Source organism: Natrix helvetica (assembly GCF_964273705.1).
Source record: "Natrix helvetica genome assembly, chromosome: 2".
NCBI lineage: Eukaryota > Metazoa > Chordata > Lepidosauria > Squamata > Natricidae > Natrix > Natrix helvetica.
Window position 1 is genome coordinate 176113976 of NC_138552.1, and position 26593 is coordinate 176140568.

The 26593-nt window shown below is 42.8% G+C and overlaps 1 protein-coding gene across 2 annotated transcripts in view; it reads right to left on the reverse strand.

The window, feature by feature from the left end:
• MDN1 (midasin AAA ATPase 1) overlaps positions 1 to 26593 on the reverse strand; it is a 125846-nt gene that overhangs the window by 68397 nt on the left and 30856 nt on the right. For both annotated transcript variants that reach the window (XM_081942808.1, XM_081942807.1), the window contains exons 32-50: positions 26449 to 26584; positions 26049 to 26178; positions 25557 to 25790; positions 24317 to 24514; positions 23408 to 23616; positions 17706 to 17828; positions 16868 to 17065; positions 16531 to 16638; positions 15943 to 16131; positions 10346 to 10435; positions 9981 to 10241; positions 7948 to 8218; positions 7422 to 7581; positions 6705 to 6821; positions 5941 to 6149; positions 4836 to 4981; positions 3190 to 3392; positions 401 to 621; positions 28 to 141 (exon numbers count right to left, since the gene is read on the reverse strand). In XM_081942808.1, the coding sequence (XP_081798934.1) occupies positions 28 to 141; positions 401 to 621; positions 3190 to 3392; positions 4836 to 4981; positions 5941 to 6149; positions 6705 to 6821; positions 7422 to 7581; positions 7948 to 8218; positions 9981 to 10241; positions 10346 to 10435; positions 15943 to 16131; positions 16531 to 16638; positions 16868 to 17065; positions 17706 to 17828; positions 23408 to 23616; positions 24317 to 24514; positions 25557 to 25790; positions 26049 to 26178; positions 26449 to 26584 (3317 nt within the window). The remainder of the gene's footprint in view (positions 1 to 27; positions 142 to 400; positions 622 to 3189; positions 3393 to 4835; positions 4982 to 5940; positions 6150 to 6704; positions 6822 to 7421; positions 7582 to 7947; positions 8219 to 9980; positions 10242 to 10345; positions 10436 to 15942; positions 16132 to 16530; positions 16639 to 16867; positions 17066 to 17705; positions 17829 to 23407; positions 23617 to 24316; positions 24515 to 25556; positions 25791 to 26048; positions 26179 to 26448; positions 26585 to 26593) is intronic.

A 26593-nucleotide genomic window follows, 5' to 3' on the forward strand; every position in this document is an offset into this window, starting at 1 on the left:
TGCGCAGGGGAAAAGAAATAGTCTTACCGGTCATATTTGGCTGCAACATCTTTATTACATTGCTAATTCCACTTGAGAGGGGGCTGAAGTAGAAGTTATTCAGAGATGCAGCACCCGCTTCCAGCTGAGTGTACACAGAATCTGCAGAGTAGTAGTAGTAATAGTAGAATTGTAAGCTTAGGCTGAGATCAAGCCCACCAATTTTTAGGTAATGCACCTGACTGTATTTGCCAGAATATACTAATTCATTCCATTTGATAACCATTTTACCTTTTTGTTGTAGGCAACAAACTAGGATAATATCCATCCATGCATCCATCCTTCCATACATCCATACATCCAGGTTGCCTTTCAGCACTACAAACATTACAATCACTAGAAGGTAAGAGCTGATACTTACCAGGTACTTCGGCTAAATTCTTTTTTATCTGATTAAGCCATCCAACTCTCAGTGTCCAGTCCTGATTGGTGGCTTTCTCTATGAATAACTTAACAGCTGCAGAAAGAACTTCTAAGTCATCCGCCCACGACTCATTCGTCTCTACTGCAGCAAATTTGAGACAATCTGAATTTGCAGACCACAGAATTTTCTCAAAGTCACGTATATTAAGAGGAAGTGTCCTGAAACAGAAGTTTTATTTTTTTTAAAAAAACAATGCAATACAAAGGACACATCATCCTCTCTATATAAATGCCAAAGGTCTGGGAGAGACATTTCTCCTTAAGAGCAAGTTCCTCCAATGGCACACTTTCCTATTGCAATTTCTCCCAATTTGATGGGGAAGATGCTACCCAAACCTTCAGAGCCAATTGGGAGAATGCCACGGAGGAGAAATCATTTTAGTCAGTAAATGAAGGCATAATGTCCAATGGGCAGGAATTACTGCATATATCCAAATTAGGTATTACTTGATATTAAATGATTAGATGCAAATAGGGCTTTCAACCCCCATTGCATCAAGATTTGAGACCTAACCCTTAACTACATTTTGCATTCTTAGTTACAATTAAGAAAGAGAAACCCTAATGAGAAATAATGTGTACACAGGGCTAAAAATAGCCACAAATCTTAATATTATCTGTATTTTGTTATGATCTTACTTTAAAAGCACAACTTCACACCTTATAGATGACAACCATCATATGTGGGGAGAGCCTGAAGGATGCCAATTTCCCCTTTCCCTTGATAGCATCTCTGCATGCAACTATCCAGGGACAAGGCTCTGTCATGCCTATAGTTAGCCATACAGAGGCTTTCAACTGAGCTAAATTAGTTGAAGAAGACTCTGCAGTTGAAACTGAACATATAAAAGTCGCCCCCTCGTCCCTTTTCAGGACATTCACACAGACACACCACCACCCATTCCGATTCATACCTCCATAATTATATGGTGATTCCCCCAAAGCAGGACCTGAAACATGTATTTCATTGTCACATATACATTTAACGGAATTAAAGTGCCATTTTAAATACACTCCAGGGCTGGTACCAATGAAGGCTATCATTTCAGGCAGAAGAGGACCAATGATATCAGCCTTCCCTGTATTCTTACCACACTCTCTTTTGGAGAACCAATTAGCCTCTGTTTCAAACTCTATAGTCACTTACATACTTACTTATTTAATGTATGGCATACAATGTCAGGGAAATTTACAAATGCTAGACACAATGCAGTCCTGACAGCCTTAAGTTTAGTTGTTGACAGCTTTGTTGAAGTATATCTCCCAAATGAGAAGCCTTGAATATATGTTTAACTATGTGATTACTTGCAAGATGCCCGTGTACTACCATGTTTCCCCAAAAATAAGCAAGGGTCTCATTTTCTTTTGACCCCTGAAATAAGCACTTGGCCTTATTTTCGGGAAGGCCTTATTATTTTTGAGGTGCAGGAGGCAGCAAGCGTGGTCACCTCATGGCTGCTGCTGCTGTGTTGCAATATTTGGGGGGGCTTATTTTCAGGGGAGGGCTTATTTTAGTACATGTGCTCAAAATCCCGAGTTCGCTTATTATCTGGGGAGGTCTTATTTTCAGGGAAACAGGGTAAATTATTAACCCTCAGCCTTTGAATTGGCTTCATTTCGACAGAGAGGAGAATAAAACTATATGATTCCACTTGGTACAGATTTAATGTTTTAAAAACTTGAGCTGTGGTATTTTCCATTAAGATCTAATTCATAATTCCCTATGATTAAAAAAAAGCTCATCTTTATGCTATTTCTTATCTTTGTTTCAGCTTGCTTTTCTTTCCATTTTCTTTCCTTTCTATTTGCTACATGTTCAGTGGTATTTTTAGGATTTTTAAATATATAGTTTTGGTTGAATTGTGTACAGGACTTAGAAGTTCTGGTGAACTTCTTTTTGAAGAAAAATTCCAGCTGGTTTCTGTAGAGCAGGAGTGTCCAAACCTTAGCAACTTAGTTGGTTGGGAATTCTGGGTGTTGAAGTCTTCAAATCTTAAAGTTGCCACGGTTGGACATCCCTGCTGTAGAGTTATTAGGGATGGGTTCTTTCTCTGGAGCCAGAAAATGATCATCAGCCAGAATTACTGTATTTTTCAGAGTATAAGATGCTCTGGAGTATAAGACACACCTTAGTGTTTGGGGAGGAAAATAAGAAAAAAAAATTCTGCCTCTGCCTATCAGCATCCATGGTATTCAGCTGACACATGGTAACAAGCTCAGCTAATGAATTTGGACTCTGAAATTTGCTGTGTGAGCAACAAGGAGACAGGAAGGAGTCTGGCTTAGCCGAGAACTGAAAGTGAAACTGCTTGTGTTTTGCTTGTATTTACTGCTACCTTGGAAAACCTGCTTTTGGTAATGTATTGTATATTATTATTTTGAATCCTGCTGAATCAGTTACTGTGCTTTCTGAATGTGATTGCTGCTGCAAACACTTCAGCACTTATTGCAGCCTGATTCAGCACTGTTGATTGGCTGGTGAATTGGATTGCAGGAATACCCTTAATCAGCTGTTCCAAGCTGCAGGGATTGCCACAGACCATCCCTGCCTCCATGCCTCGTATTTTTGGCCTCTGGTGGGGGTGGGTGGGACTACATTCGGTGTATAAGATGCACCCAAATTTTCACCCTCTTTTTGGGGGGAAAGGTGCGTCTTATACTCCAAAAAATATAATTCACCTAGGAATGTTAACCCCACAATTGCCAAATGAAACATTTCTTGCCCACCTGTTGCTTTTTAGGTTCAGTCTGTTCAGGCAATAGGCTAGGACTTGCCCATCACTATGAACTGTAGACAGCAGAGAATCTTCAGCTGCAAACACAGCACTGCAGGCTGAATCGGGCCATAATCCCAAGGCAAGGAGAGAAGTGTCCTTTGTTTCATCTGACTCCAATGCGGAAACATGCTTCATTATCAAATCAAGCACAAGCTAACATATAAGGACACACAAAAGATTGCAAAAGAGGTTATACCAGACTTCCTCTATTGTAAAGTGTGAAAAATGAAAGTGCTTTCATTGAAAGGTGTGAAAATCAAGAGTTAGATAACATTACTTCAGCAAATACACAATTCCTCTGCAGAGTCCCTGGGGCTCTCTAAGCTTGGTTGTTTCTTGCAGATGCTCTAGCAAACCTCACTCCCTACTATCACTGATGATGTTACCTAGCTTGGTAATAATGAAGCATCTGCAAGAAGACAATCAAACTTGCAAAATCTCTCCCCACCTCCCCTTTCAAGTGATGTTATCGCATTCTGAGTGCTTGGCAATCTAGTCACACTTATTACTGGTTGCCAATATATGATCAGTATTTTCAGTCTTGCTATTTGTTCTCTGCTGACTTCCCCAGAAAGTCAATGGGTAAGCTGACGGGGAAGGTTACAAGCTGTTGCTTGCCAAAAATATTCATTTTGGGGTGGGGTGAAGTGGAGGGGGGGAGGTGTTAAATGAAAGAATTCCATGTCAAAGATTTTCAGCTCCATGAAAGCAGGCATGGAGCTCAAATCCTTCACGTCTGCTTGCATGAAGCTAAAATCCCTTCGCTGGGAACTCTTTTAGCCATCCCCCAGAGATGACGAACTGAAATCCAAGCAGGATTTTTAGCTCTTGAGCAAAGAGAGCACAGTAAGGTAAGAAGGGCAGGTGCTTGGTGGGAGAATGGCATGGAGAAGATGTAGGCCACATAAGAGTGTTTCTCCACTCGGCTGGAAATCCTGCTTAGATTTTGGCAGGGAGGATTTACAGCTCCCGAGTGGAGAAACACAGCCTGCATCGGGTCCCCTTGGGTCACCTCTACCTCCCCTAAAGCTCCCCACATTCATTACTTAGGACTTTGTCCACTTAACAACTACAACCAGAAGTGCTGAGATTGCAGTAGTTGAGTAAACCAGTCATGTGACCTCTTATTTAATGACTGCTTCACTTCAATGACAGTTTCCAGTCTCAATAGTGGTTGTAACTCAAGAATTACTCCTATTATTATTCAGTTTGAGATCCCAATAATGCATTATAGATTTAATATTTTAGAAGAGCTAGACAGAATAGGTCAATTTCTTAGATTCTAAGAAGAAATCGGGATACATTCATGAAATACATTTTAAAATACTCAACTGATCCAATTCTTACTGCCCCTGTCTTAAAAGTCTAGTACATTTTAAGATAGATTCAAGTTATTTTAAGAAACTTTGGGATAAATCTTGAATAAAAACTAGATTCTACTTCCTTGGCTAATGTCTTCGCTTTGTTATTGGATCCATTTTTGTCAGGTACCTCAGTGTATGAGAGTTAATGTTTGTGAAAACATGGGATACATTGTAAACAAGCAAATTCTTTGTTTTTCTTCTACAAACTGGATTATATCTGAAAGCAGATTACCTTTTTGTCCTTTGGAGACTGCTGTGCAGATGCATAAACCTCCCGACATGCTTCATAGAAACTCTTTGCTAGACCAAGTCCTCGGTGCAACCGCTGCACAATCAGTGTGGCAGTATGGATCAGAGTTGAAAGAGTATATGTGGAACCTGAAATGCAAAATGTCACTATCCGGTGAGCATGTTCACTATGCATTTGAGGAACATTTGCATTAAACAATAAAGAATGGTAACTATTTACTGTTGAAATGGTAAATTACATGGTTTTCCCTTTTTTCTTTGTTATAATTTTTAAAAACTTTTTCTCCTAATGTACTTTTCATGTGGATGTATTTCTGGCATAATTATTGTGTTTTGTTGTCTTTTACTTTTTTTGTTACTGTTTTAAAAGAAATATAAATAAATGCGTGTTTTATTTCTGGACAGCAAAATAAATAACTTAATTGTGTGCTATTAAGTTGGTTTCGATTCCTTCAACAACCACCACATAGCTAGATTTTTCCCAGAAGTATCGGTTCTCCAAACTGGTTACTGTGTTTCTCCAAAAATAAGACAGGGTCTTATTCTCCCCCCTCCCCTGAAATAACCACTTGGCCTTATTTTCAGAGAGGTCTTATTATTTTTGAGGTGCAGGAGGCAGCGAGCATGGTCACCTCATGGCTGCTGTTGTGTTGCAATATTTTGGGGGAGGGCTTATTATCCGGGGATGTCTTATTTTCAGGGAAACAGGGTGATTCTTCCAATGTTGTGCCCATTGCCCCTGCTGGTTGTCCTTTTCTTCTCTTTCCTTCCATCTTTTCCAGCATTATAAACAAAACTTTGAGCCTGGTTATTTATACTAAAGTGAGAACTCTGTGTTGATTAATAGCTTATAAAATGTGCTTCACATACCTGGTCTTTATAAAGAACCCTCAGACACAGGAGGGTCAAACTGGTGGCCCAGATGCATCATGCACAGGACACTCCCACCCAGCTATGCAAATAGGAAAAGTTACATGAACCATCATGTGACAGCAACGTTATGCCGCAAGTTTGACATCCGTGTTCAAGCATACCTAAAGGTAAGAAATTTATCCATCCTCTGTCAAGTTACGATATGCGCATCTCACCTGCTAGAGTTTCCTTGGCTTCTGTGTGCACAGCTATGAGCGTTTCACATATACCGTTTCCCAACAGCCCCAGGCCATGCAACAGCAGCTTCACATCATGAGGATCCAATGGATTTTCATGAGTATCTCCTGGAATATAGATTTCGACGCCACGATTCCGCATGGCTCGCGATATTTCCCCGTGTGAGGGATCCATTGAAAGAAAAAGTCTATTAACAAGAGCAGAACATCCAACATCTTATTTTGCTGCTAAAATAGAGTGGGAGACGCAGTAGAAAAAGAGACAACTCAACTTTGTAAGACACATGCCCATGGTGCTTAGTAAAGGGAGCCTTTACTAAGTAGTTTCCTAAATCGCTCCTCCCACCAATCCAAAATGCTTGTACATATGATGAATTTGACACTATAGGTTAGGCTATACTCCCATCGTTGCTTAATGTAAAACAGGCAATTTTTTCCCATTTGGGTCATTATTTAAGATTTTATGATTTGACGGCTGTTTTCTGCTCCAATTTTAATAACGGAATCTACAGCTTCCTTCTTCTAGCCCTGGTGCCTTAACTACTCGACCAAATTGACCTTTCTGTTCTGTTTCTGTGCTTGTGAATGGTAAAGGATCTCTAATGAAAATGAACGTCTGTGCACTTCCAAGATGAATGAAACCCAACTCTATATCTAATTTCAAAGGGATATTTATAAAAGATGGGAATTATTAATTCAAAAGACATTTCTACAAATGCTCAGTACCTGCTTAGGAACAGTACCTGAAATTCGGGTGAGGAACAACACTGGGAGTTACTCCATCTGTCACTCCTCTTTCACTCAAGGTCAGGACTCCTCCGGGTTCAAGCAGAGCATTCAAGCGGTCTAACACAGAAGGGCTGCAAGTTAAAAAGGGAAACCACAGCAATCTCAAGTTATGAAATGAATTCAAAACAAATTCAGGAGGAAACAATGCAGATATTTTATTTTTAAGAAACAGAAATCAGTTATCATTTTTAATCATTTATCAGCTTATTCACTGGTGAATTTTATTACTCTATATGCATACATAAAATAATCACATGTGCCTTGGAGGAATAAGATCCCATCTACCAACAAGACATCTGAGATGCTGGGAATGACCATCTTACTTCAACAATTTGTACATATGTGCCAGCTTGCATTGTACAAGAATAATAGGGATGTGAGAAAATACAAAATATAGTTTCAGGGGTTTTTCCTATAAAATGCAAGACAGGTGTGAGATCAAATGTGCTGAATAATCTGGTATCCTCAATAATCTTTTTTGAGGCAAAACAGAATCATTATCTAAGCTGCACCAGAAATGGAGAGAAAATCTTGTTAGGAACTGAATTGCTGTTATACAATAATATTAGGAAAGTCTTTATGATACATCAGATGTTTAGTAGAATCATTCTCTGCTTTTTTTTAAACGATAGTAGATAAAAACGAAATTGTAATTCCTATAGTAATTTTACCTGCAGAAGTTTACATTGTCCATTAGAAGCCAGTCTCCAGCCTCTAAAGCCTGAACTAACATCCCATCAACCCATTCAAAAGTCCCATGGTTATGGCTATTCATAAATTGAACTACTTGCAACTTGAAGTGACGAAACTCTTCCACAAGTGTTGAAAATCCTAGAATGAGAGTAGCCAAAAAAAGGTTTCAATATTTCAAGAAGCTGACCTTCAACGTTTTCAAACATTACCCCTAAAAACTGTTGATCACAGAAAAAACAATACATGCATTTTGGTTAACCATCCTTATTTTCATTAGAATTTGTAATTGCTATGAAGCTGAATTGAGAACATAAGAGTAATGACTTTAGGAATGTATATTGTCCTTGAAAACAGCAATAGTTGCAATAAAGCAGCAAATTTGGCTCCTCAAATGAATAAATGCTCAAAACAAGGAAACAAAATGCTAATACATGCGCACGCACGCAATTATAAATTATATATTAATATTATAATATTAAAGAAGGCTTTGCCTTTCCTGCATACCTGACTTTGAAAATGAGCTGATCTTGGTATTGAGTTTCTGGACTAGCACAAGGACTCCTTCCAATTTATTCACCAATTCAATGGTTATATTTTGATTCCCTTCCCCTAGAGATTTGGGTTTGAAATTAAGAATGAAATTGCTCCAGGCGCGCAAGACAACTTCAGCATCCTCCGGGCACATGGTATTGAGGAGGAGACTATCTCTTAGAAGGGTGCTGACCACATTCTCTACCTTTTCCAGTAAGAATTTCCATGGCCGAATGATGTCAACCTACAGAAGATATTAACACATCAGTCACAATTGCATCTGACTGCCATATTACAACTGGAGTTCAACTACTTATTCTGAATGAATGCTCTGTCTTCAAACAGAATTAATCTGACAATATGTACCGTATTTTTCAGAGTATAAGATGCACCAGAGTATAAGACACACCAAGGTTTTGAAGAGGCAAATTTAAAAAAAAAGTTTTTGCACTCTGCAAACCTCCCAAAAACGGCTCGTTATTCGTGAAAACAGGCCCGGTTTTTCCCCCCAAAAAGGCATGAATAGCCTTTAGGGGGCTTGCAGAGTGCTCCTGGGGGTGTGTGGTTCCCCCAAAACAAGCAAAAATTGGCCCATTTTTTGCGAAAATGGGCCCATTTTTTGTCAAAAAAATTGAATGCATAGCCTTTAGGAGGCTTATAGAGTACTCCTGGGGGCTGCCCCCCCCCCCAATTGAGCAAAAAACAGCCCATTTCCTCACTCATTTCTGCTTTCCCCAGCCCCCAGGAGCTCTCTGAAAGCCTTCTACAGGCTCTGCACGTCCATTTTGGTGAAGGGGCTTGGATTCGGGAGGCAAAAAATGCTGTATTCAGTGTATAAGATGTACCCAGATTTTCAGCCGCTTTTTTGAGGGAAAAAGGTGCATTTTATAGTCTGAAAAATACGGTAGTTAAGGAAGTAGCTAGCCTTGTTAGCATGGATAAGGTTAAAGAAAAACTTAAGGTGGGACAGCTTCTGTTCAGTGTTTCTCTTGTAGCCAACTTTCCCATTTTCCTTACAGACTAATGTAAGGTGATTGTGGGATCCTTGGAGCTCTTTCAGTTTTGGTTGCTTCCTTGCAAATGTTTCATTACCCAACTAGGTAATATCACCAGTGGGCTGATGTTTAGCCCTGATAATGCTACTTAGTTGGATAATGAAACTTTGCAAGAAAATAACCAAATTCAGGGAGCACCAAGTACTCCACCATTTAACAGTATTCTTATCTATTGTAAGCCGATTATTAGAATGTGGGAGGCTATTCATTTTTGTTACACAACCTCCCAAGCTACCAAAGACATGAATCCAGATTTCTATGTGAAAAAAGAAGACTTAGGAAATGAATATAAGATTCCCTTGGGTTGTAACATGAAACTTCAACAAATGTTTTTTGCCATTAGAAAACTGCCATTGATTGAGAAAAATAATTTCAAGAACTGCTCCCCATTATCATTGTCCCAGCCAATAAAGAAAGAAGGACACTTGATTTAAGCCACCCAATCCTTCAGGCAGAATCAGCACAAAGATGACAGGTCTAGCCTCCTACTGCAAAAGTAAGTTTTTTGGGGCCATGGGGGCTTTTAAAACTTGCAGAAGGCTATTGAGCCGTGGTGGCGCAGTGGTTAGAATGCAGAACTGCAGGCTACTTCTGTTGACTGCTGGCTGACAGCAGTTTGCCAATTTGAGTCTCACCAGGTTCAAGGTTGACTCAGCCTTCCATCCTTCTGAGTTCGGTAAAATAAAGACCCAGATATTTGGGGGCTGTATGCTGACTCTGTAAACTGCTTAGAGAGGGCTGAAAAACACTGTGAAGTGGCATATAAATCTAACTCCTATTGCTATTCTCTGCTCCCTCCACCAAATTTTGGCACAGCACATACTAGTCACAATTTTTAAAAAATTACCTGTTTCTTCTCTATTCACACATCCCATGGAACCTCTATTTGTATTAATCCCATTTTATTTAAAAATGAATAAGAACTACAAAAAATATAGAGTAAACACTTACTTGCTCAAATCCACCTAATAGCTCTGTAATATCCATAGAACTGTTCATTGGCATAATTTTTAACTCATGGCCTGTTAGATATGCCAGTAATTGAAGCAGGCTGGTCTTGCCAGCAGAAGCTGGGCCCACCAAGATTACCATCCAGCTCATATGTACACATTTCATGATGGCTTCCAGGGGCTGTAGTGAATGGTGGAGAAGTGAGAGATTTCTGCCTGGAGGCGGGACATAATTGGCGCGAGAGAGGACTGAGTAGCCAACCTTTGGGGAAAACAGAAATAGCATTACTTTCATATGTAAACAGGGAGAAACAGAAAGGTGAACAAAATAATACTACAATTGTAATGGTTTTTATTTCCTTTTACCTGAATGTCATAAGGTGTGATGTAGAATTGCCTACTTCCAATATAGGGGTTATAACTCTCCCCAAAAATGTCCTTGAAGAGAGACACTACCTAAATAGATAAAAAAGAAACAACCAAATAACATTCATAATGAATAATGTTCATTCTCTCCCCCACCCCCTTGCAATCTTCCTATGAACTACTACAGAATGTCTTTATCCAAAACTTTTCTTTCCCAAAAGGACCATATGTAATCCTGGTGCAGACATTTAAAATGGGCGTTGGTTCTTAACTGATGCGCTCATTTTCTGGTAGAGTAGAGACAGCAGCCAGACTGGGTATGCTCCGTCCACTAACCAATTGGACTGAGTCTACACTTATGATGTCATCGGGCCCTTGTGGCTCCTCTCCAGTTTCAGATGAAGGAAAACTGTAGACTCAGGTGAGAATTGTGAGCAAAAAGTGAAAGTCCATAGTCACTGTATCTCCTCCGCACAAGGAATTCCCTCACATGACCCATACCAGGGTGGGGCTGGCTGCTGTCTTTACTCTACCAGAAAATGAGTGTATCAGGTAAGAACCAACGCCCATTTTCCTGTTATCGTAGAGACAGCAGCCAGACTGGGCTGTCCACTAGGGTGGGAAATTGTAAAAAAGATCCGTTAGGGCACAAGCACTTGTTGCAGCACCCTGCGCCCAATGACACATACTTGTCCAACTTGTAACATATGAAGACTGTGGGAGACGCCCAGGTGACTGCCCGGCAAACTTCTTCCAAAGTGGCTTGAGTGGACCAAGCCGCAGATGTCGCAGCGCTGCGTGTAGAGTGAGCTGTAATGTTTGCAGGGACCTGTATGGATTGAAGTTCATAAGACAGTTTAATACAGGCTCTTATCCAGCGCCCCAGACTAGACGATGAAGCCTTGGTAACCAAGGAGGCCTGGCGAAAGGAGATGAAGAGACCTTCCGAGTGGCGGAACGAGGCAGTGCGGTCAATGTAGATCTTGAAGGCACAACGTACGTCAAGAGTGTGCCATCTGCGCTCCCTCTCGTGACGGGGAGATGGACAAAAATCAGGTAAGGTGAACTCCTGACCTCGATGGAAACAGCTATTGACCTTCAGTATGAATGTCGGGTCCACATAAGACAACTAAGTCTGGATGGAACACGCACAAGTCATGCCTGACTGAAAGAGCAGCCAAATCAGAAATACGTCTGGCTGAGGTTATGGATCTCATAGGTTCAAAGGGCGCGGAAGTCAAAGCCTCTAGGACACAAGGTAAGTCCCAAGTCGGATATCTATGTATGGCAGGGGGACGCAGGTTGGACGCTCCATGGAGAAATCTCCAGATCAACAGGTGAGAAGGCAGATGTTCGGATGCCAGGCCGTCCAGAACAGAGCCCAGAGCGGCCACCTGTTGGCGTAGCGTGTTAGGGGTAACTACCTGATCAAGCTTCCTCTGCAGGAAGTCCAATATCTGCGGAATGGATACCCTAAGTGGGTCAACAGTCTGGTTGGAACACCACAGAGCAAAGGTCCGCCACATGGCATCATAAATGCAGTTAGTAGAGCTTCTGTGTGATGCCTGAATGGTAGCAATGACGTCGAGGGAGATTTATCGGCTGTTAAGGCTTGCCGCTCAATCGCCATGCGGTTAACTGCAGCAACTGGGGTTCAGGATGACAAACTGAACCTTGGTGTAGAGACAGGAGAGACCATGGGATGTGCCATGGGATGGAGATTGACAGAGTCACTAGGTCGGCATACCAAAGCCGGCGTGGCCAATTCAGCACTAGCAGCAACAGTTCTGCCTCCTGCTCCAACATTTTTTGAATTACCCTCTGAATGAGGGGAAGGGGAGGAAATGCGTACAGGAGACCCCTGGGCCTGTTCCATCAGTGCCCTCTTGCGAGGACACCGAGAGACCGGGCATGGCACAAAGTGTTCCTGAGGATGGAGAGGAATTCCAGCATGAGACCAAATTTGACAGTTTTGAGTACTCAATTGTCTGTTGTGGTCTCTTCCCAGTGGTGGGCAAAGAACGCCAGATGGCCTCCGGTCGGAAGAGAGTCTAGATAGTCATTTCCTATGTGAAAAATGGCAGTTGCCTCCTCCAGGGTAAGATTTCTTGGAGGGGAAACACTGTGTGTTTCTACTGGACCTGTCCTGGTGAGATCCCTGTCTGGGAGTGTAGGATTGGCGTTGTGGACGGGGGAAGCAAAGTCCCCCATCCGCCGGTCGAAAGGGCGACCTCCTGTAGAAGGGAGCGGGTCGGCTGTCCTGTTTCTTGTAGATGGATGAAAGGACCTTGTGCTTGTCTTTAGATTCCGTGAGGTACAGGTCTAAGGAATTACCAAATAATTGGGTGCCACTGAATGGGGAGGCTGCTAGACGCCACTTGGTACGGACATCCGCCTGCCATGGCTTGAGCCAAAGCAGACACCTGGCCGTGACGAAGAGGCCATGGCTTTAGAAGCTAATCTAGCAGCATTAAGGGAAGAATCAGCCACAAATTCAACCGCTGCCCTGATCTTGTTGAGATCCCTATGTGATCTAGTGTCAGTAGGAGCGATGCGCTCCTGAAGCTGTTCAATCCAAACCAAGGCTGCCCTGGAGAAAAAGGAAGTGGCCGTAGAGGCCCTAACAGCCCAGGCCCCAGCCTGATAGTTTTTGACTAAGGTTTGATCTGACCTTTTCTCCTCAGGCTTGAGAACCTCCTCAGGAGCTCCACAGACCACAGTAGGTGAAGACAGGGCTGCAACCGGTGCGTCTACTAGGGGAGTCTCGAAGAACTTTGTGAGGTCTGGTGCAATGTTGTAGAGACGTTTGTCAAGGTTGGTTGGCTGTGGGCCCGTGCCTGGAGACTCCCACTGCTTCTGGATGACATCCAGGAATATCTTGGGAACAGGGATCACCTCTTTTTCCACCGTGGGTTAGGTGAACGGAGTACTGGGACCCTCAGTTGAAGCAGGTTCTACCGGTTTATCCTGTGAAGTAGAAGCTGAAGTAGAAGATGGTAAGTTAGCAGCTTTAATGGCCTTAAGTAGAAGGGACTTGAAGCGATCGATTTTGAATAATCCGGTAAAGGCAGTGGTATCTGGAGTGACCATCTCATCATCAGACAGGTCTGAGTCCCGCAGGTTATCTTGCTCCCCGCCAATTGAGGCCTGAGAAGTAGAGGCAGAGGGATCAGGTTGCTGAGCCGCAGCAGAAGATTTATGCTTATGGCCATGTGATGGAGCAGGTAGGCCAGCAGCCATGACCTGTTTCATGGTTTCAGCAAAGATAGTTCCACATCAGCAGGAGAGGTGTACATGGTTTGAGGGGCCCCAGAGCCATGTGTAACTGGGAGGGAAGCCTGTTCAAAGGTGCGCTCCCTATTGAGAGGTGCGCTCCCTATTGAAATTGCCTCTGTTGTCAGGTTCCATCGAAGACTAGGACTCCGAAGAAGACAATTCCCCTTCTGAATAGGCCGAGAGGCGGGGTGTCAGGGCCCATGGGAGGCAAGACAGGTGGAGCTGGGGACGCCACTTGGTGATCCTTAGAGGGAGGGCTGAGCAGTTAGAATATGTTGTTGTTTTTGGGCCCTCTGAAATTCTTTCTCAAGGGCCTTCTTCCTGTGCTCTTCTGCCCTGGTAGTCGCTTTAGAGACCTTGGGGTTTACTCCTGAGGAAGGGGCTTCTTTGGCTTGCTTCTTCCTGCTGCTCTTTGCTCCTGATGGCCCTGCCTCCTCTAGTCCTGCATTCGTATCCATAGGTGGATCAGCCATTTCCCCAAACATAAATCAACACCCCAATAAGATAGGCAACGGTCTCACCCATTTGCCGGCTCCTGATCCGGTCCACCTGGGGTGATCCTGCATTGCTGGGCACTCCAAACAGCTGCTGTAGAGTTCGTGCCTTTTTTAAAGCATCCAAAATGGCTGACTTTTTTTCTCTGAGGCTTTTCTGAGCCTCAAAATGGCCACAGCTATCTTCACGGGCTTTTCCGATCCGCAAAATGGCCGCCGATACTAAGTGTGGCCAGACGATCTGCAGAATGGCCACCGGACTTGCGTGGAACCTCTGCGCGCGAAACAGCCAGTTGTGCGTTGCTCCAAGTGCCCAGAATCAAGGAGTGCCATGGGGAAACAGCCGTCGAGCCGTAGCTCGTGAACTGGCCGATCTGATTGCAAGGCAGGCTTCCTGAGCAAACTCATGGCCGCAGGCAATCAGACGGCTGAGGAGAGGCAGCCAGAGATCAGTTTCAAATTTCCCTCCAATTTGTAGAATAAAGGATTATTTAAGGAACCAATTGAAAGGAACAACATTTTTTTTTGAAAAAATTCACCAATTAAAGATATAATTAAATAATTTGGAGGAGAGATCAATTCTCACAGCCAGTCCAGGTTGGACTGAGTCTGAAACTGGGGAGGAGCCACAAGGGACCTTTGACATCATAAGTGTAGACTAAGTTTGATTGGTTAATGGACCGAGCATACCCAGTCTGGCTGCTGTCTCTACGATAACAGGAAAATCACCTGATTCAAGGTAATCTGTCTCATTTTTAATACTTGAGGTTGTTTATTGGCAGGCATTCTACAACTCAGAGAGTAAAATTTGACTATGCTCATCTGAGATTAGTGTTTGAAATGTAACTGGTGAATAATTTTAAAGGCTGATTTTTAAGGATCTAAGGAGTTGAATAATCTGTAAATTATTCCTTCAAGTCATAACTCAGATAAATTGCCTGTGCTTGGGAAGAAGACAGACCTCAATCACACTATCATCAGATGAAGTTTTGGAAACTCCATGATCCAAGTGAACATATACAAAGAAGCACATCTACGTACATATGCAATTTTTCCTTTCACTAGGAGTAGGCAGCTTGGAGACCTCCAAATGTTTTACTTTTTTATTGATGTTATATCCCACCAATTTACTAAAGTAATTATTTAAAAAAACAAAAACAAAGCTGGAATATAAAGATCTTCCCTGTTCTTCAAGGCCATATTCTATACTCATTACAGAGACTTTTGGTATAATCTGCAAGAGGCTGAACCTCAGTCTCCAAGTCCAGTTTCCTTTTTTACCAATACTACTTCTATCTTATCTAGATTTAATTTCAACTCATTCTCTCCAGATTAAATTTAGGCAATGATGACAGGAGGCTAACAATTATCCATTTCTGTGGACTTGAATGGCAAAGGGGCGCTAATATTAATTATCACCAATGTATTGATGGCATCTAATTCTAAAGCTCTAGATGACTTTCCCCAACAGATTTCAGATAGGTATTGAGCAGCATTTCTCATAAGACAGAACCATAAAAAACACCAAACAGCCATGGATTTCTTAGGAAGATTCAGATCTCAGTTTCAAGTCAATATTAGCCATTCTACCTAGGAATCCTGGAATTGCTCCAATATACCTAGTGAGCACCTGCTTGAGAAATAGATGCTGTACGTGTATGCGGTGCGGTATACCCAATGCACCAAAACATATAATTAAATTCAAGCTTGGGAGGAAAAAAAAAGGATGTCGTAACAGAAATAATTTTAAATTCTACAATTGAACACAGTGTGGCAAATTCAGATATACAAGACATTAAAGCAAAATAAATTCTCTCTGCTCTTTACCGTTTCTCTGTCTGTTTTTGTTCTCATTCTTTCTCCGTAGATCAAAAACATGTGTTTGCCAGGGTCGTAAGTCCCAGGTGACTGGTCTATAAGCATTAGCTGACACCATCGGAAAAGGTCACGCAAGTTAAATTCCCAAGGTGCACCTTTATGTCCCCATTTCTTCTCGATTGTAATTTCCTGATCAATCTAAATAAAAGTACCAATGCAAAAGATTACGAATACCACTATGATTCAGTACTTCAAACTATATTAGAAAGCCATACCCCAGCATTACACTTAACACATAAAGAATCTCAATTTATAATCTTGTTATTTATCCCTCCCCGCGGAACCATGAGGGTGCGGTGATTAGAATGCAGTATTGCAGACTAACTCTGCTCATAGCCAGGAGTTCAATCTTGTCCATCTTAAGGTTGACTCAGATTTCCATCCCTTTGAGATCAGTAAAATGAAGATCCAGATTGTTGGGGGCTATATGCGGATTCTGTAAATCGCTTAGAGAGGGCTCTAAAGCACTATGAAGCAGTATATAAATCTCAGTGCTTTTGCTATTTATCTTATCACACTTTGAAGCATTATATTTACCTTGTTGTTGAATTCAACCATCTTCTCAATTATTTCCTTATCAATGGCTGGAAAAAGAGTATTCCCGATGTATTCCATATCTGATGTGGAAAGTGGGTCTATATAAACCTGTGCCATTTTTAAGGGGGGGGGAATATTATTATATACAGAAGACACGTGTATTCTAAAGATATAATTGCTTTGGCAATGCTGAATTTAACAAAGACTTCCATCACTATATTTAAATAAAAACACCTTACCACAAAGTCAGCAAAAAATTAGCATTCAAGTTTATCTAGATGGTGTAATTAATACTCATTTTAAAAGAAAGGGACCGTGGAAGAAATTATGAACTTGCCTGTGTGAATCTGTTCAGAAATGACTTAGGTAATCCTTTTCTGCCACCTCCTTGCTTGTAGGGATTCTGGCATCCGAAGATCTTTGTCATCTTGTGTTGAACATGAAAAGTCATCCCCAATTCAGGTACATAAATCTCTGCCCGGTGGTCAAAACAGGCATTCAGGCCTTCTAACACTGACTGAGAAGCCAGGTTCAGCTATTTAAGACATATCAACATAAAAAGGTTACATTCCCCTTCTTCTTCTTTTTTTTTAAAAAAAAAAAACATACAATATGAATTTACTTTGGACCAGCGCAACCCACCTCGCAGGGTAGTTGTTGTTGTGGGGAAAACAGGAAGAGGAAGGAGTATGTTTGCCACCTTGAGTTAATTATGAGGTAATAAACGTGGGATTAAAATAAAGCAAAATAAAATCTTCCCACATTTTGACTTCATCCAAAACTTTTGCTTGGATCTCTCTAATTCAGTGACAATGATGTGGTGTGGATGCCTCTGGATGCAGCAGGAACACCACTGCTGCATAGCTAATTGGCTCCCTGTAGATTTCCAGGTGCAATGAAAAATGCTGGTTATCACTTTTAAAGCCATACATGGCATGGAATGAGGTAATTTGCAGGACAATCCATTTCCAATGGTTTCTGTTTATCCTATTACATCTGGTGTGTGTGTGTGTGTGTGTGTGTGTGTGTGTGTGCGTGTGATGCTCCAAATTCCTTCCATGTAGCAGCGTCACGTGATAGGATGATCTCCCACCCCCCAATATTGGAGAGCCTTAACAATATATGGGGAAAGACCATCACTCTACACTCTATATATAAACGTAAGCTGTACTCACTTCATCTAATACGATCCAGTGTCCTGCTTTCAGTGCTGCAAGCAATGGTCCATCACGCCAGGCAAATTCCCCACCTTTGCCTCCTTCAACAGGCAGGTCTGTGCCAAACAAATCTGTTATATCCTAATTAACAAGAAGAGAGATGGCAAGCTTTACAAATATGAAATGGTGGCAATTAAAAAGAAAATCCATCCAGGCATGCAACGTTTTGAGACAAACGAAAAGTAATCAGTAATACTGTATTGGAGCCCCAAAAAATTAATCTAGTTTTTTTTTCTCCAATCGGTGAATACCATACACACATAAACGTACCAGTATTCCAGTCTAGCTGACTTTGCATATGCTTTCACAACATTTTAAAGTTTCTGGGCATTGCAACCAACACTTTGGGAGACTCCATGTACCTTGGCTGCAATGTCCAGAAACTTCAAAATGTTGTTACCCACTTGTAATTTTTAAGACTGTGATAATTAAACATTAGAGAGAAATTGTGCCAAGTCCAATTAATTTTTTTAAAACTCAATGATTTGATTTTTATTCCTTTATTACTTTTTAAGTAACTCTACTTGGGAGAACATATTTAATACTCCTTCCTTTTATTTTCTTCAGAACACTGTGAGGTAGCTTAGGCTAAGAGAGACAGTAATTGGCCCTAAGTCACCCAGCTGGCTTTCATGCTTAAAGCAGGATTAGAAATCCACTCTTCTGGTTTCTAGGCCAGAACCTTAGCCACTAGATCAAACAAAAAAATTAAGTTATGTCCTGATTTAATCCTCTACTTTGGGAATGTGATCCTTAGCATGCCACTCAAATGCTAGGAACAGTTTTGAGATGGAAAAAAAAGTTGGACAACTTTGCTGAACATCTGCAGTTCCTACAACTTCTGGTAAAGAATATAAGAAGCACTGATAAATAACCATAATGGTAAGTAAGGATATCTGCAGCTTACAATACTTGATATATCTGACTTTCCATTGAAAGCTCCTGCCTCACTCTTTACTGTAAGTATAATTTGGTGTTATGATTGTGGCATAGCAGGATATTTAGGCTAAGATATGAGCCTGGCCTCAGTGAGATTAATAATTGTATCATTATGATAACATAGAATGACCGTTGACTTACCTGAACGTTCCTTCTATGTGGGCTGCGAGGGGAATCCAAGCATGGGTTAACTCTGTCCATTAGCCTAGAGACTGAGTTACACAATTGTTGACCACGCCTCCTCTGACTGGGATAGTTCATTTTTGTACGAAGGCTCAGCAGATCCAAGAGATGGAACAATTGTCACAGTATGCAAGGTAAGTAAACCATACGAGTGAAAGTGTAGGCGAAAGTCAAATGCCCGGGCCAGCCGAAGCCAAGGGTGGGTTTGGATTCCCCTCGCACTGCACATAGAAGGACCGTTCAAGTAAGTCAACGGTCTTTCTTCTGTGCGCTGCTTGGGGAATCCAAGCATGGGACATGCCAAAGCAATGAGAGTCAAGGGCAGGAGCTAGACTAGTCAGGGGCCCTAGGTGGTGAAAGAACCCTCTGCAAGACTCGCCGCCCAAAGGAAGCCTCTGCCGAGGCATACATGTCCACTTTATAATGTCTGACAAAGGGCGACGGTGATGACCAAGTCGCCGCCCTGCAGATGTCCTCCACTGAGGCCTGTGTCGCCCAGGCCGCCGTGGTAGCAGCACTCCTGGTAGAATGGGGAGTGATGTGTCTGGGAACTGGTCAGGATTGACTGTCATAGGCAAGGGCGATACACGCTTTCAACCAGCGTCCGATGGTATGTGAGGACACCTTCTGCCCCATGGATGATGGCTGAAAAGACACAAACAGTGCCTCCTACCTTCTGAATGACGCAGTGCATTTCACATAACGACAGAGCGTCCTGCGAACGTCAAGGTGATGCTACCGTCACTCCTGTGGATGTGAAGGCTGCGGGCAGAAGTCTGGAAGAATGAGTTCTTGAGCCCTGTGGAACCAAGAGTTAATTTTCGGAAAAAATGCCGGGTCCAACCGCAGAACGACTCTGTTCGGATGGAAGATACAGAGGTCCTCGCGGACCGACAGCGCCAACACCCTCCTAGCCGATGTAATTCCTACGAAGACGACAGTTTTATGGGTCAACAATCTGAGATTGATCGTGCGAATGGGCTCGAATGGTGCAGCCCTGAGGGCCCTAAGTATCAGGAACAAATCCCAGGTAGGGTAGCGATGTACTACCTGCGGCCTGAGGTTCGATGCGCCCTTCAGGAATGATCGAACCGTTGGGTGTTGTGCCAGGGAACAGCCCTGCCCGCCACCAACCACAATTGTTAGAGCTGCAATTTGGCGGTGGAGAGTGTTGGGCGTTAGTCCCTTGTCGATGCCCATTTGCAAGAAGTTCAATACTTGTGGTATGGATGTCTTGATCGGGTCAGCACTGGCTGTCCGACACCATCTGCAGAAGGCCTGCCAAGTGGCCTTGTAGATGCAAGTTGTGGATGGGCGTCGCGCTGCCATTTGCAAGAAATTCAATACTTGTGGTATGGATGTCTTGATCGGGTCAGCGCTGGCTGTCCGACACCATCTGCAGAAGGCCTGCCAAGTGGCCTCATAGATGCAAGTTGTGGATGGGCGTCGCGCTGCCTAGATTGTGTTGATGACTTTGTCAGAAAAGTGCTGTCGAGTCAAGATAGCCCGCTCATGTGCCACACGGCTAACTGTAAGTTGGGGGTTCGGATGAATGAGAGTCCCCTGGGAGAGTTGGCGTGAGACAGACAGATGGATGAGGTCGGCGTACCAAGGGCGACATGACCACATCGGTGCGATCAGGACGTCTGCCTGTTCTTCTAGGATTTTCCGAATAACAAGCGGAATGATTGGTAGAAGCGGGAAGGCGTAAAAGAGGCCCTCCAGCCACGGGCTGTGAAGCGTGTCGGTGTCCTCTGCCCCCGGTGTTTGGTACCTGGTGTAACACTTCCGCAGTTGTGAGATGTGAGGCTGCGCAAAGAGGTCCACTTCGGGACGGCCGAACCTGTGAGACAGTTTCTGGAACAGGGCCAGATGGAGACGCCACTCCGCCTGGTCCACTGTGGCCCTGCTGAGCCAATCTGCCTGAGTGTTGGCTGTGCCCGATATGTGCTCCACTCGAATTTATAGTAGACGGTTATCCGCCCAATGGTGGAGTCTTTCCGCTTCCATCAAGGACCTGGACTGGGTCCCTCCTTGGCGGTTGACATGAGCCTTGGAGGCCACATTGTCGGTGAGGACTAACACATGGTCGGCCGTCGCCAAGTCCTGAAACTCGTGGAGAGCTAGCTGAATGGCCCGAAGTTCCAGCCAGTTGATGCTGTTCCGGAGTTCTTGGGCAGTCCAGAACCATTGGAGTAGCTGCACATGGAATAGTGCCCAGGGAACTATGTCTATGCATGACAACATTTTCCCGCGAAGTTGGGAATGAACTGCTAGTGGTAACGACCTCTGTCGTAGCACTCGACTCACCAGGCTTTGACATCTCTCCTGCGATAATGATACCTCGCATAACTCTTGAGTTGATGAGAGTCCCGAAGTGCAATAAGCACCTGGTCGGGTGAAGGTGGCTTTTCGGAAAGTTCAGGATGAAGCCGTGGCACTGCAGAGTGTCGATTGTAGCTTGCAGGTCCCAGTTTGCCTGGTCTCGGGATGATGACAGGATCAACATGTCATCTAAATAGCAATTGACTCTTATGGGCATCGATCAAAGAGATGCGGCTATTACCGCCAGCAACTTTGTGAAGGTTCGCGGGGCCGAAGAAAGGCTGAATGACAGTGCCTGGTACTGGAAGTGGTGCCTGGCAAATTTGAATCTTAAGAACCTTTGATGTGCCGAATGTATCGGCACGTGGAGGTATGCCTCCTTGATGTTGACGGAGGTCATCAGATCGCCTTGGCGAATGCAGGCTAAGATGCTTTTTAGAGATTGCATCTTGAACCTCTGATATTTGAGGTATAAGTTGAGCCGTTTCAAGTCTAGGATGGCCCGCCATCCTCCCGAGCTTTTGGGAACTAGGAATAGTATCGAATAGAAGCCTAGTCGTTCTTGCCCTTGTGGTACCTTTTCTATGGTGTTGATTGACAACAGATGTTAATAATAATAATAATAATAATAAATTTGGATTTATTAGCCGCTCCCTTTCCAAGTAGGACTCGGGGCGGCGTACAATGGAGCATATAACATGAAACATATATAACAACACCAAACGTACATACATACACAACACACATACATACACGGAGGAGGAAGCAAATTACATCAATAGACAGTTAAAAATCTGCTTTAAAATACCCCAATTGTAAAAACCCAATAAAATTAATATTTAAGAACAATTTAAAAACAGTTTGGAGGAATGGGAAAATTACGATTGCGATTGAGCCAGGCCGGATAATTGAAAGAGGTGGGTCTTCAGCTGTACACGGAAGGAGCGGAGATCGGAAATCATCCTGATGTCACGGGGGAGGTCATTCCATAGGGCTGGGCCCATCACAGAGAAGGCTCTGCTCCTGGGTGTCGCCCCCCGGCACTGTTTGGCGGACGGCACCCGGAGAAGTCCCTCTCTGTGTGAGCGAATTGGTCGTAGGGATGTGTGGGGCAGGATGCGATCCTGCATATAACTAGGCCCTGTGCCATGGAGCGCTTTAAAGATCATAATCAAAACCTTGAAACGCACTCGGTAGACCACAGGCAGCCAGTGCAGCTCGCGCAGGAGAGGTGTTACAGGGGAGTATCTAGTCCTCCCCATAATCACCCGCGCGGCCGCGTTCTGGACCAATTGTAGTCTCCGAGTGCATCTCAAGGGAAGCCCCATGTAGATCTCAGTGTCCATTAGACGCCTTTTTATCTGACACCTGGGTACGGGGCACCTGATGAAATGCCTCGGGGGGATGGTGAGAAATTCTAGAGTAAGGCCCTGCCTCACGGTCTGGATGGCCAAGGCGTCCGAGGTGGTTTCTGCCCACTGGTGGACAAAGGCTGTTAGGCGTCCCCCAAGGGGCCTCATCCCGTGTGAGTCACCGGTATCTACGAAAGGACTGATTGTTGGTGCCACAAAATGGCCGCCGAAGCACCAACGGAACGAGCAGGCAACGCAGCTTACACTGTCTTGAATGCACAAATATTCAGTCCAAATGCATGAAATAAATCCAGAAGTAAATAAATCCAGAAATAATAACTAAATAAAGAAATAAAGAAATAAATAAGGAGTAATTTGTCTAATGTCCTAGAAGAAATTTTTTTACGTCTCTTTAGGCTGGATTGAGTTAAAAAACTGAACTATCCCAGTCAGAGGAGGCGTGGTCAACAATTACGTAAGTCAGTCTCTAGGCTAATGGACAAAGTTAACCCATGCTTGGATTCCCCAAGCAGCGCAAAGGAGAATATTTCAAATAATTGCTTCTGAAAAGCTGAGCAGAGCACAGTCTATTGTGCATGTGAAAAGAAAACAGAAAACTCTGGGGAAATTGTGAAGATGAGATTATTTTTCCCCAGGAGCCAAAAGATAAAAAAATGCTAGATAAAACCTGTCTCTAAAGCAGGAATATCATTCATTTACTTAACATGCTTCTAAGCGTCCTTCTTCAATGAGCAGCATTTCAAGACTTAAGAGGAATACATTTGTAAAAGGTTTTTTTTTGGGGGGGGGGGGGCGCGGTATGGTCAGAAATGCCAAGCTGCACCACAGCCATCTACCTACTGTTTGTTCAGAGAGATTGATTCGACAGAGGCAATTTCCTGAAGCCTTGGCCAGGGCAGCCACTAAGCTCGTCTTCCCAACCCCTGGAGAGCCTTCCAAGAGAATAGGTTTGCTTAGCTGCAAGGCTCGCAACAGCCGCTGTGCATTCATTGAAGTGGTCCCTGCGTTTAGAGCATAGTCCAACAGATTTTTCTTCTGGTAAAGTGGGCCTGCGGTAAAAACAAAGATGACAGACTAAAATAATGACAAAGCGACATATGGAAAACTCCTGTTCAATATTTTAAATAATCAATCATGTCCTTCTCTAGGATATTCTGTTTTATTTCCTCCCAGCCCTGATTTTTATTCCATTTGACCTTTTAGCTGTATCCATTGAGAAAGCTCAGTTCTCAGGGGGGCAATTTTGGAGTTTCCTGAGACTTCAAGATCTATTTCCTCGACTTAAGATTCCCTCACCTTATATGTGACTAGTAGTCATTAACTACATAAACAACAAGGAAATGCCTGAAAATCAAAGAACACCTTTTATTACAGATAGGAGAATCAAATGTTTGAACATTCTCTCATTAATTCAGTCATGCATATTGAAAACCAGCACCCCAAAGAGAAAGCTAAAGGCATTCTTCTTGACATTTTATCTTCTAATTTGCAGAGGGGGTATATTTTTACATAGGGAATCGTGCAAATGTTCGTTCCTTCCTTCCTTCCTTATCTTGTCTTCATTACTTTATTGGTAATTCAGGATGGTGAACATACATTATATTCCTTCTTCCCCCTATTTTTCCCATAATAACAATCTAGACAACTGAGAGGACCTTTCCACAACATTTTCCCCTATGTCTACACAAGAGCTTGTCGTTTCATACAGTCTGCTGTCAAGTCAGTAAATTTGTAAAAACAGATACTTGCCTCTTGGTATATAAAATGGATGGATCCCAACATAACTCTCCATCCAAGCCATTTCCCTTTCTCTTTCCAGATCGTACATTCTCAGTTCAACCCTCTGATCATCGCTGAGTCGCACAATTTGAGAAATTTTTCTACGTAAATAATTCAGACATTTTTCACGAGCCAGAGCGGTCGAACCAGAAGAACAGGACATTGTGCCTACATTAAAAAAAAATGGAATCAGTGAGAGAGAGTTTATACAACATTTTAAACTGACCGTTACTGAAAAATATGAATGCTTTTTAAAATCAGTCCTATGCCTACAACTAAAAGAGATTAATAGTAAACTTGTAAACACCAAAACACTCAGCAATTTAAAACTATAATGATGTCTCATTCATAGGATCTTAAGAACAAAGAAACATGTGGACAAATATGTCCTTGGTCAGGCAAAAGCATTTCAATATAGAAACTCACTTAAGCTCCAATGGAAGTTTGTTCCATAAAGTGGGACGGCAATACTAATGACACCCACCTCTACTCTATTAATAACATGGTATTTCAGTTTAGATCATTCAGATAATGTCTACTGCAAAGGATTCTTCCCCAGGACCCGACCTTCCAACCACCTCATTGATCTACTTATGACTGCGTGCTACAGATCCAGCCAACTCCTTCCTTTGTATTCTGCACCTAGACACATACAATGATTCTGACTCTATCTAGCATTCACACTTCCACAAACATATACCATGCACAATAATTCGTTCAGACCTGTCAGCCCTATTAGTACATATACAGGTAGTCCTCGCCTTACCGCCACAACTGAGACCAGAATTTATGTTGCCAAGTGAGAACTTTGTTAAGTGAGTTTTATCCCATTTTTACAATTTTTGGCACATTTGTTAAGTGAATCGTTGCAGTTTTTAAATTAGTAACACGGTTGTTAAGTGAGTCTGGCTTCCCCGTTGACTTTGCTTGTCAGGAGGTCACAAAAGAGAATCACACGACTCGGGGGACACTGCAACCGTCATAAATCTGAGTTAGTTGTCAAGCATTCACATGACAATGGGGTTGCTGCAACGGTTTAAGTGTGGAAAACGTCAGTGCCAGTGTAACTTTGGTCACTAAATAAACTATTGTAAGTCGAGGACTACCTGTACAGTTGTCCCAATTCACTAGTTTCGAGTCCAGAAAGTGTTCAACTAAGGCAAGCTGTCTCCACTCCATTCTGCCATGAAGGAAAAGCCAGAAGGTTTACCTGAGCCAATGCCATCAATATATACGAGACAGGCAGCATGGACGAAGGTCAGCACTGGAGAAACGCAAAAGAACTGGTGTTCCTCTGGACCACCAAGCATTCTGTCTTGTGCCATAACATTCATGAAATTGACCCAGGACAAAATATTCCGGATGCTGAGAATACAATTATGCCCAAACTCTTGATTACTCAGCCAATCTATGAAATCCATCATGAGTTTCGCTATATCCATTCCTATGACAACCAGGAAGGGAAAGAAGAAAATACAAGAATGATATCCCGTAAATACACACAGGGAAAAGGGTACTTTTAAAAAACACAAACCAATAACCAGAAAACTAATGTGGAAAGACAAAGATAAAGGGCTGAAAAGTTTAAATACCTATAAAATACAGTCAAAACATTTCTTAGCAAAAATGCAAGGGACTAGTCGTTTGTTGAAAACTAGCTCCCTTAAGATTGTGGATTAAGCATTTTTGGGGTGAGATTTACCTTCTTCATTTTTTGTGGATAGGCAGAGACCTGGATAAAGATTGTGCTTAATGATTTGTGTTAAATCCTCACGGCTATTACTTTGAGGACACCATATTTCAGTAAACCGATTACGCAGGGCAGGTGACAGCTGTGGGCAAGAAAATGTAGCTGAAGTTAGCATATTACAGCTATAGTTCATTCGCTTATTGTCAGAAAAACTCTTAAAAGAAATGACTGGTTTTTTTTAAAAGAGAGAGAGAGAGAGAGAGAAGGGATCAAAATACTTAGTTGTTGGTTCTGACAACCATATCGGTATCACACATGCAACAAAGCATGAGCAATTCTTCAAACTGTAACATCACAACATGCAATTGGCATGATGGCAATCGTAACACAGAGCTAAACTAGCCCTCATTACCTCTTTCTTCCCAAAGTCGCCCCCAGGATTCATTGTAGCTAAAATGCGAAATTTCTTTCCAGCAGTCAGCAGCTCAATTTCGCTGTCCTCGCTAGCCTTCTCTGCGATCACCAGTGTTTTTTCAGTTTCCAGGACGCTAGAAGAA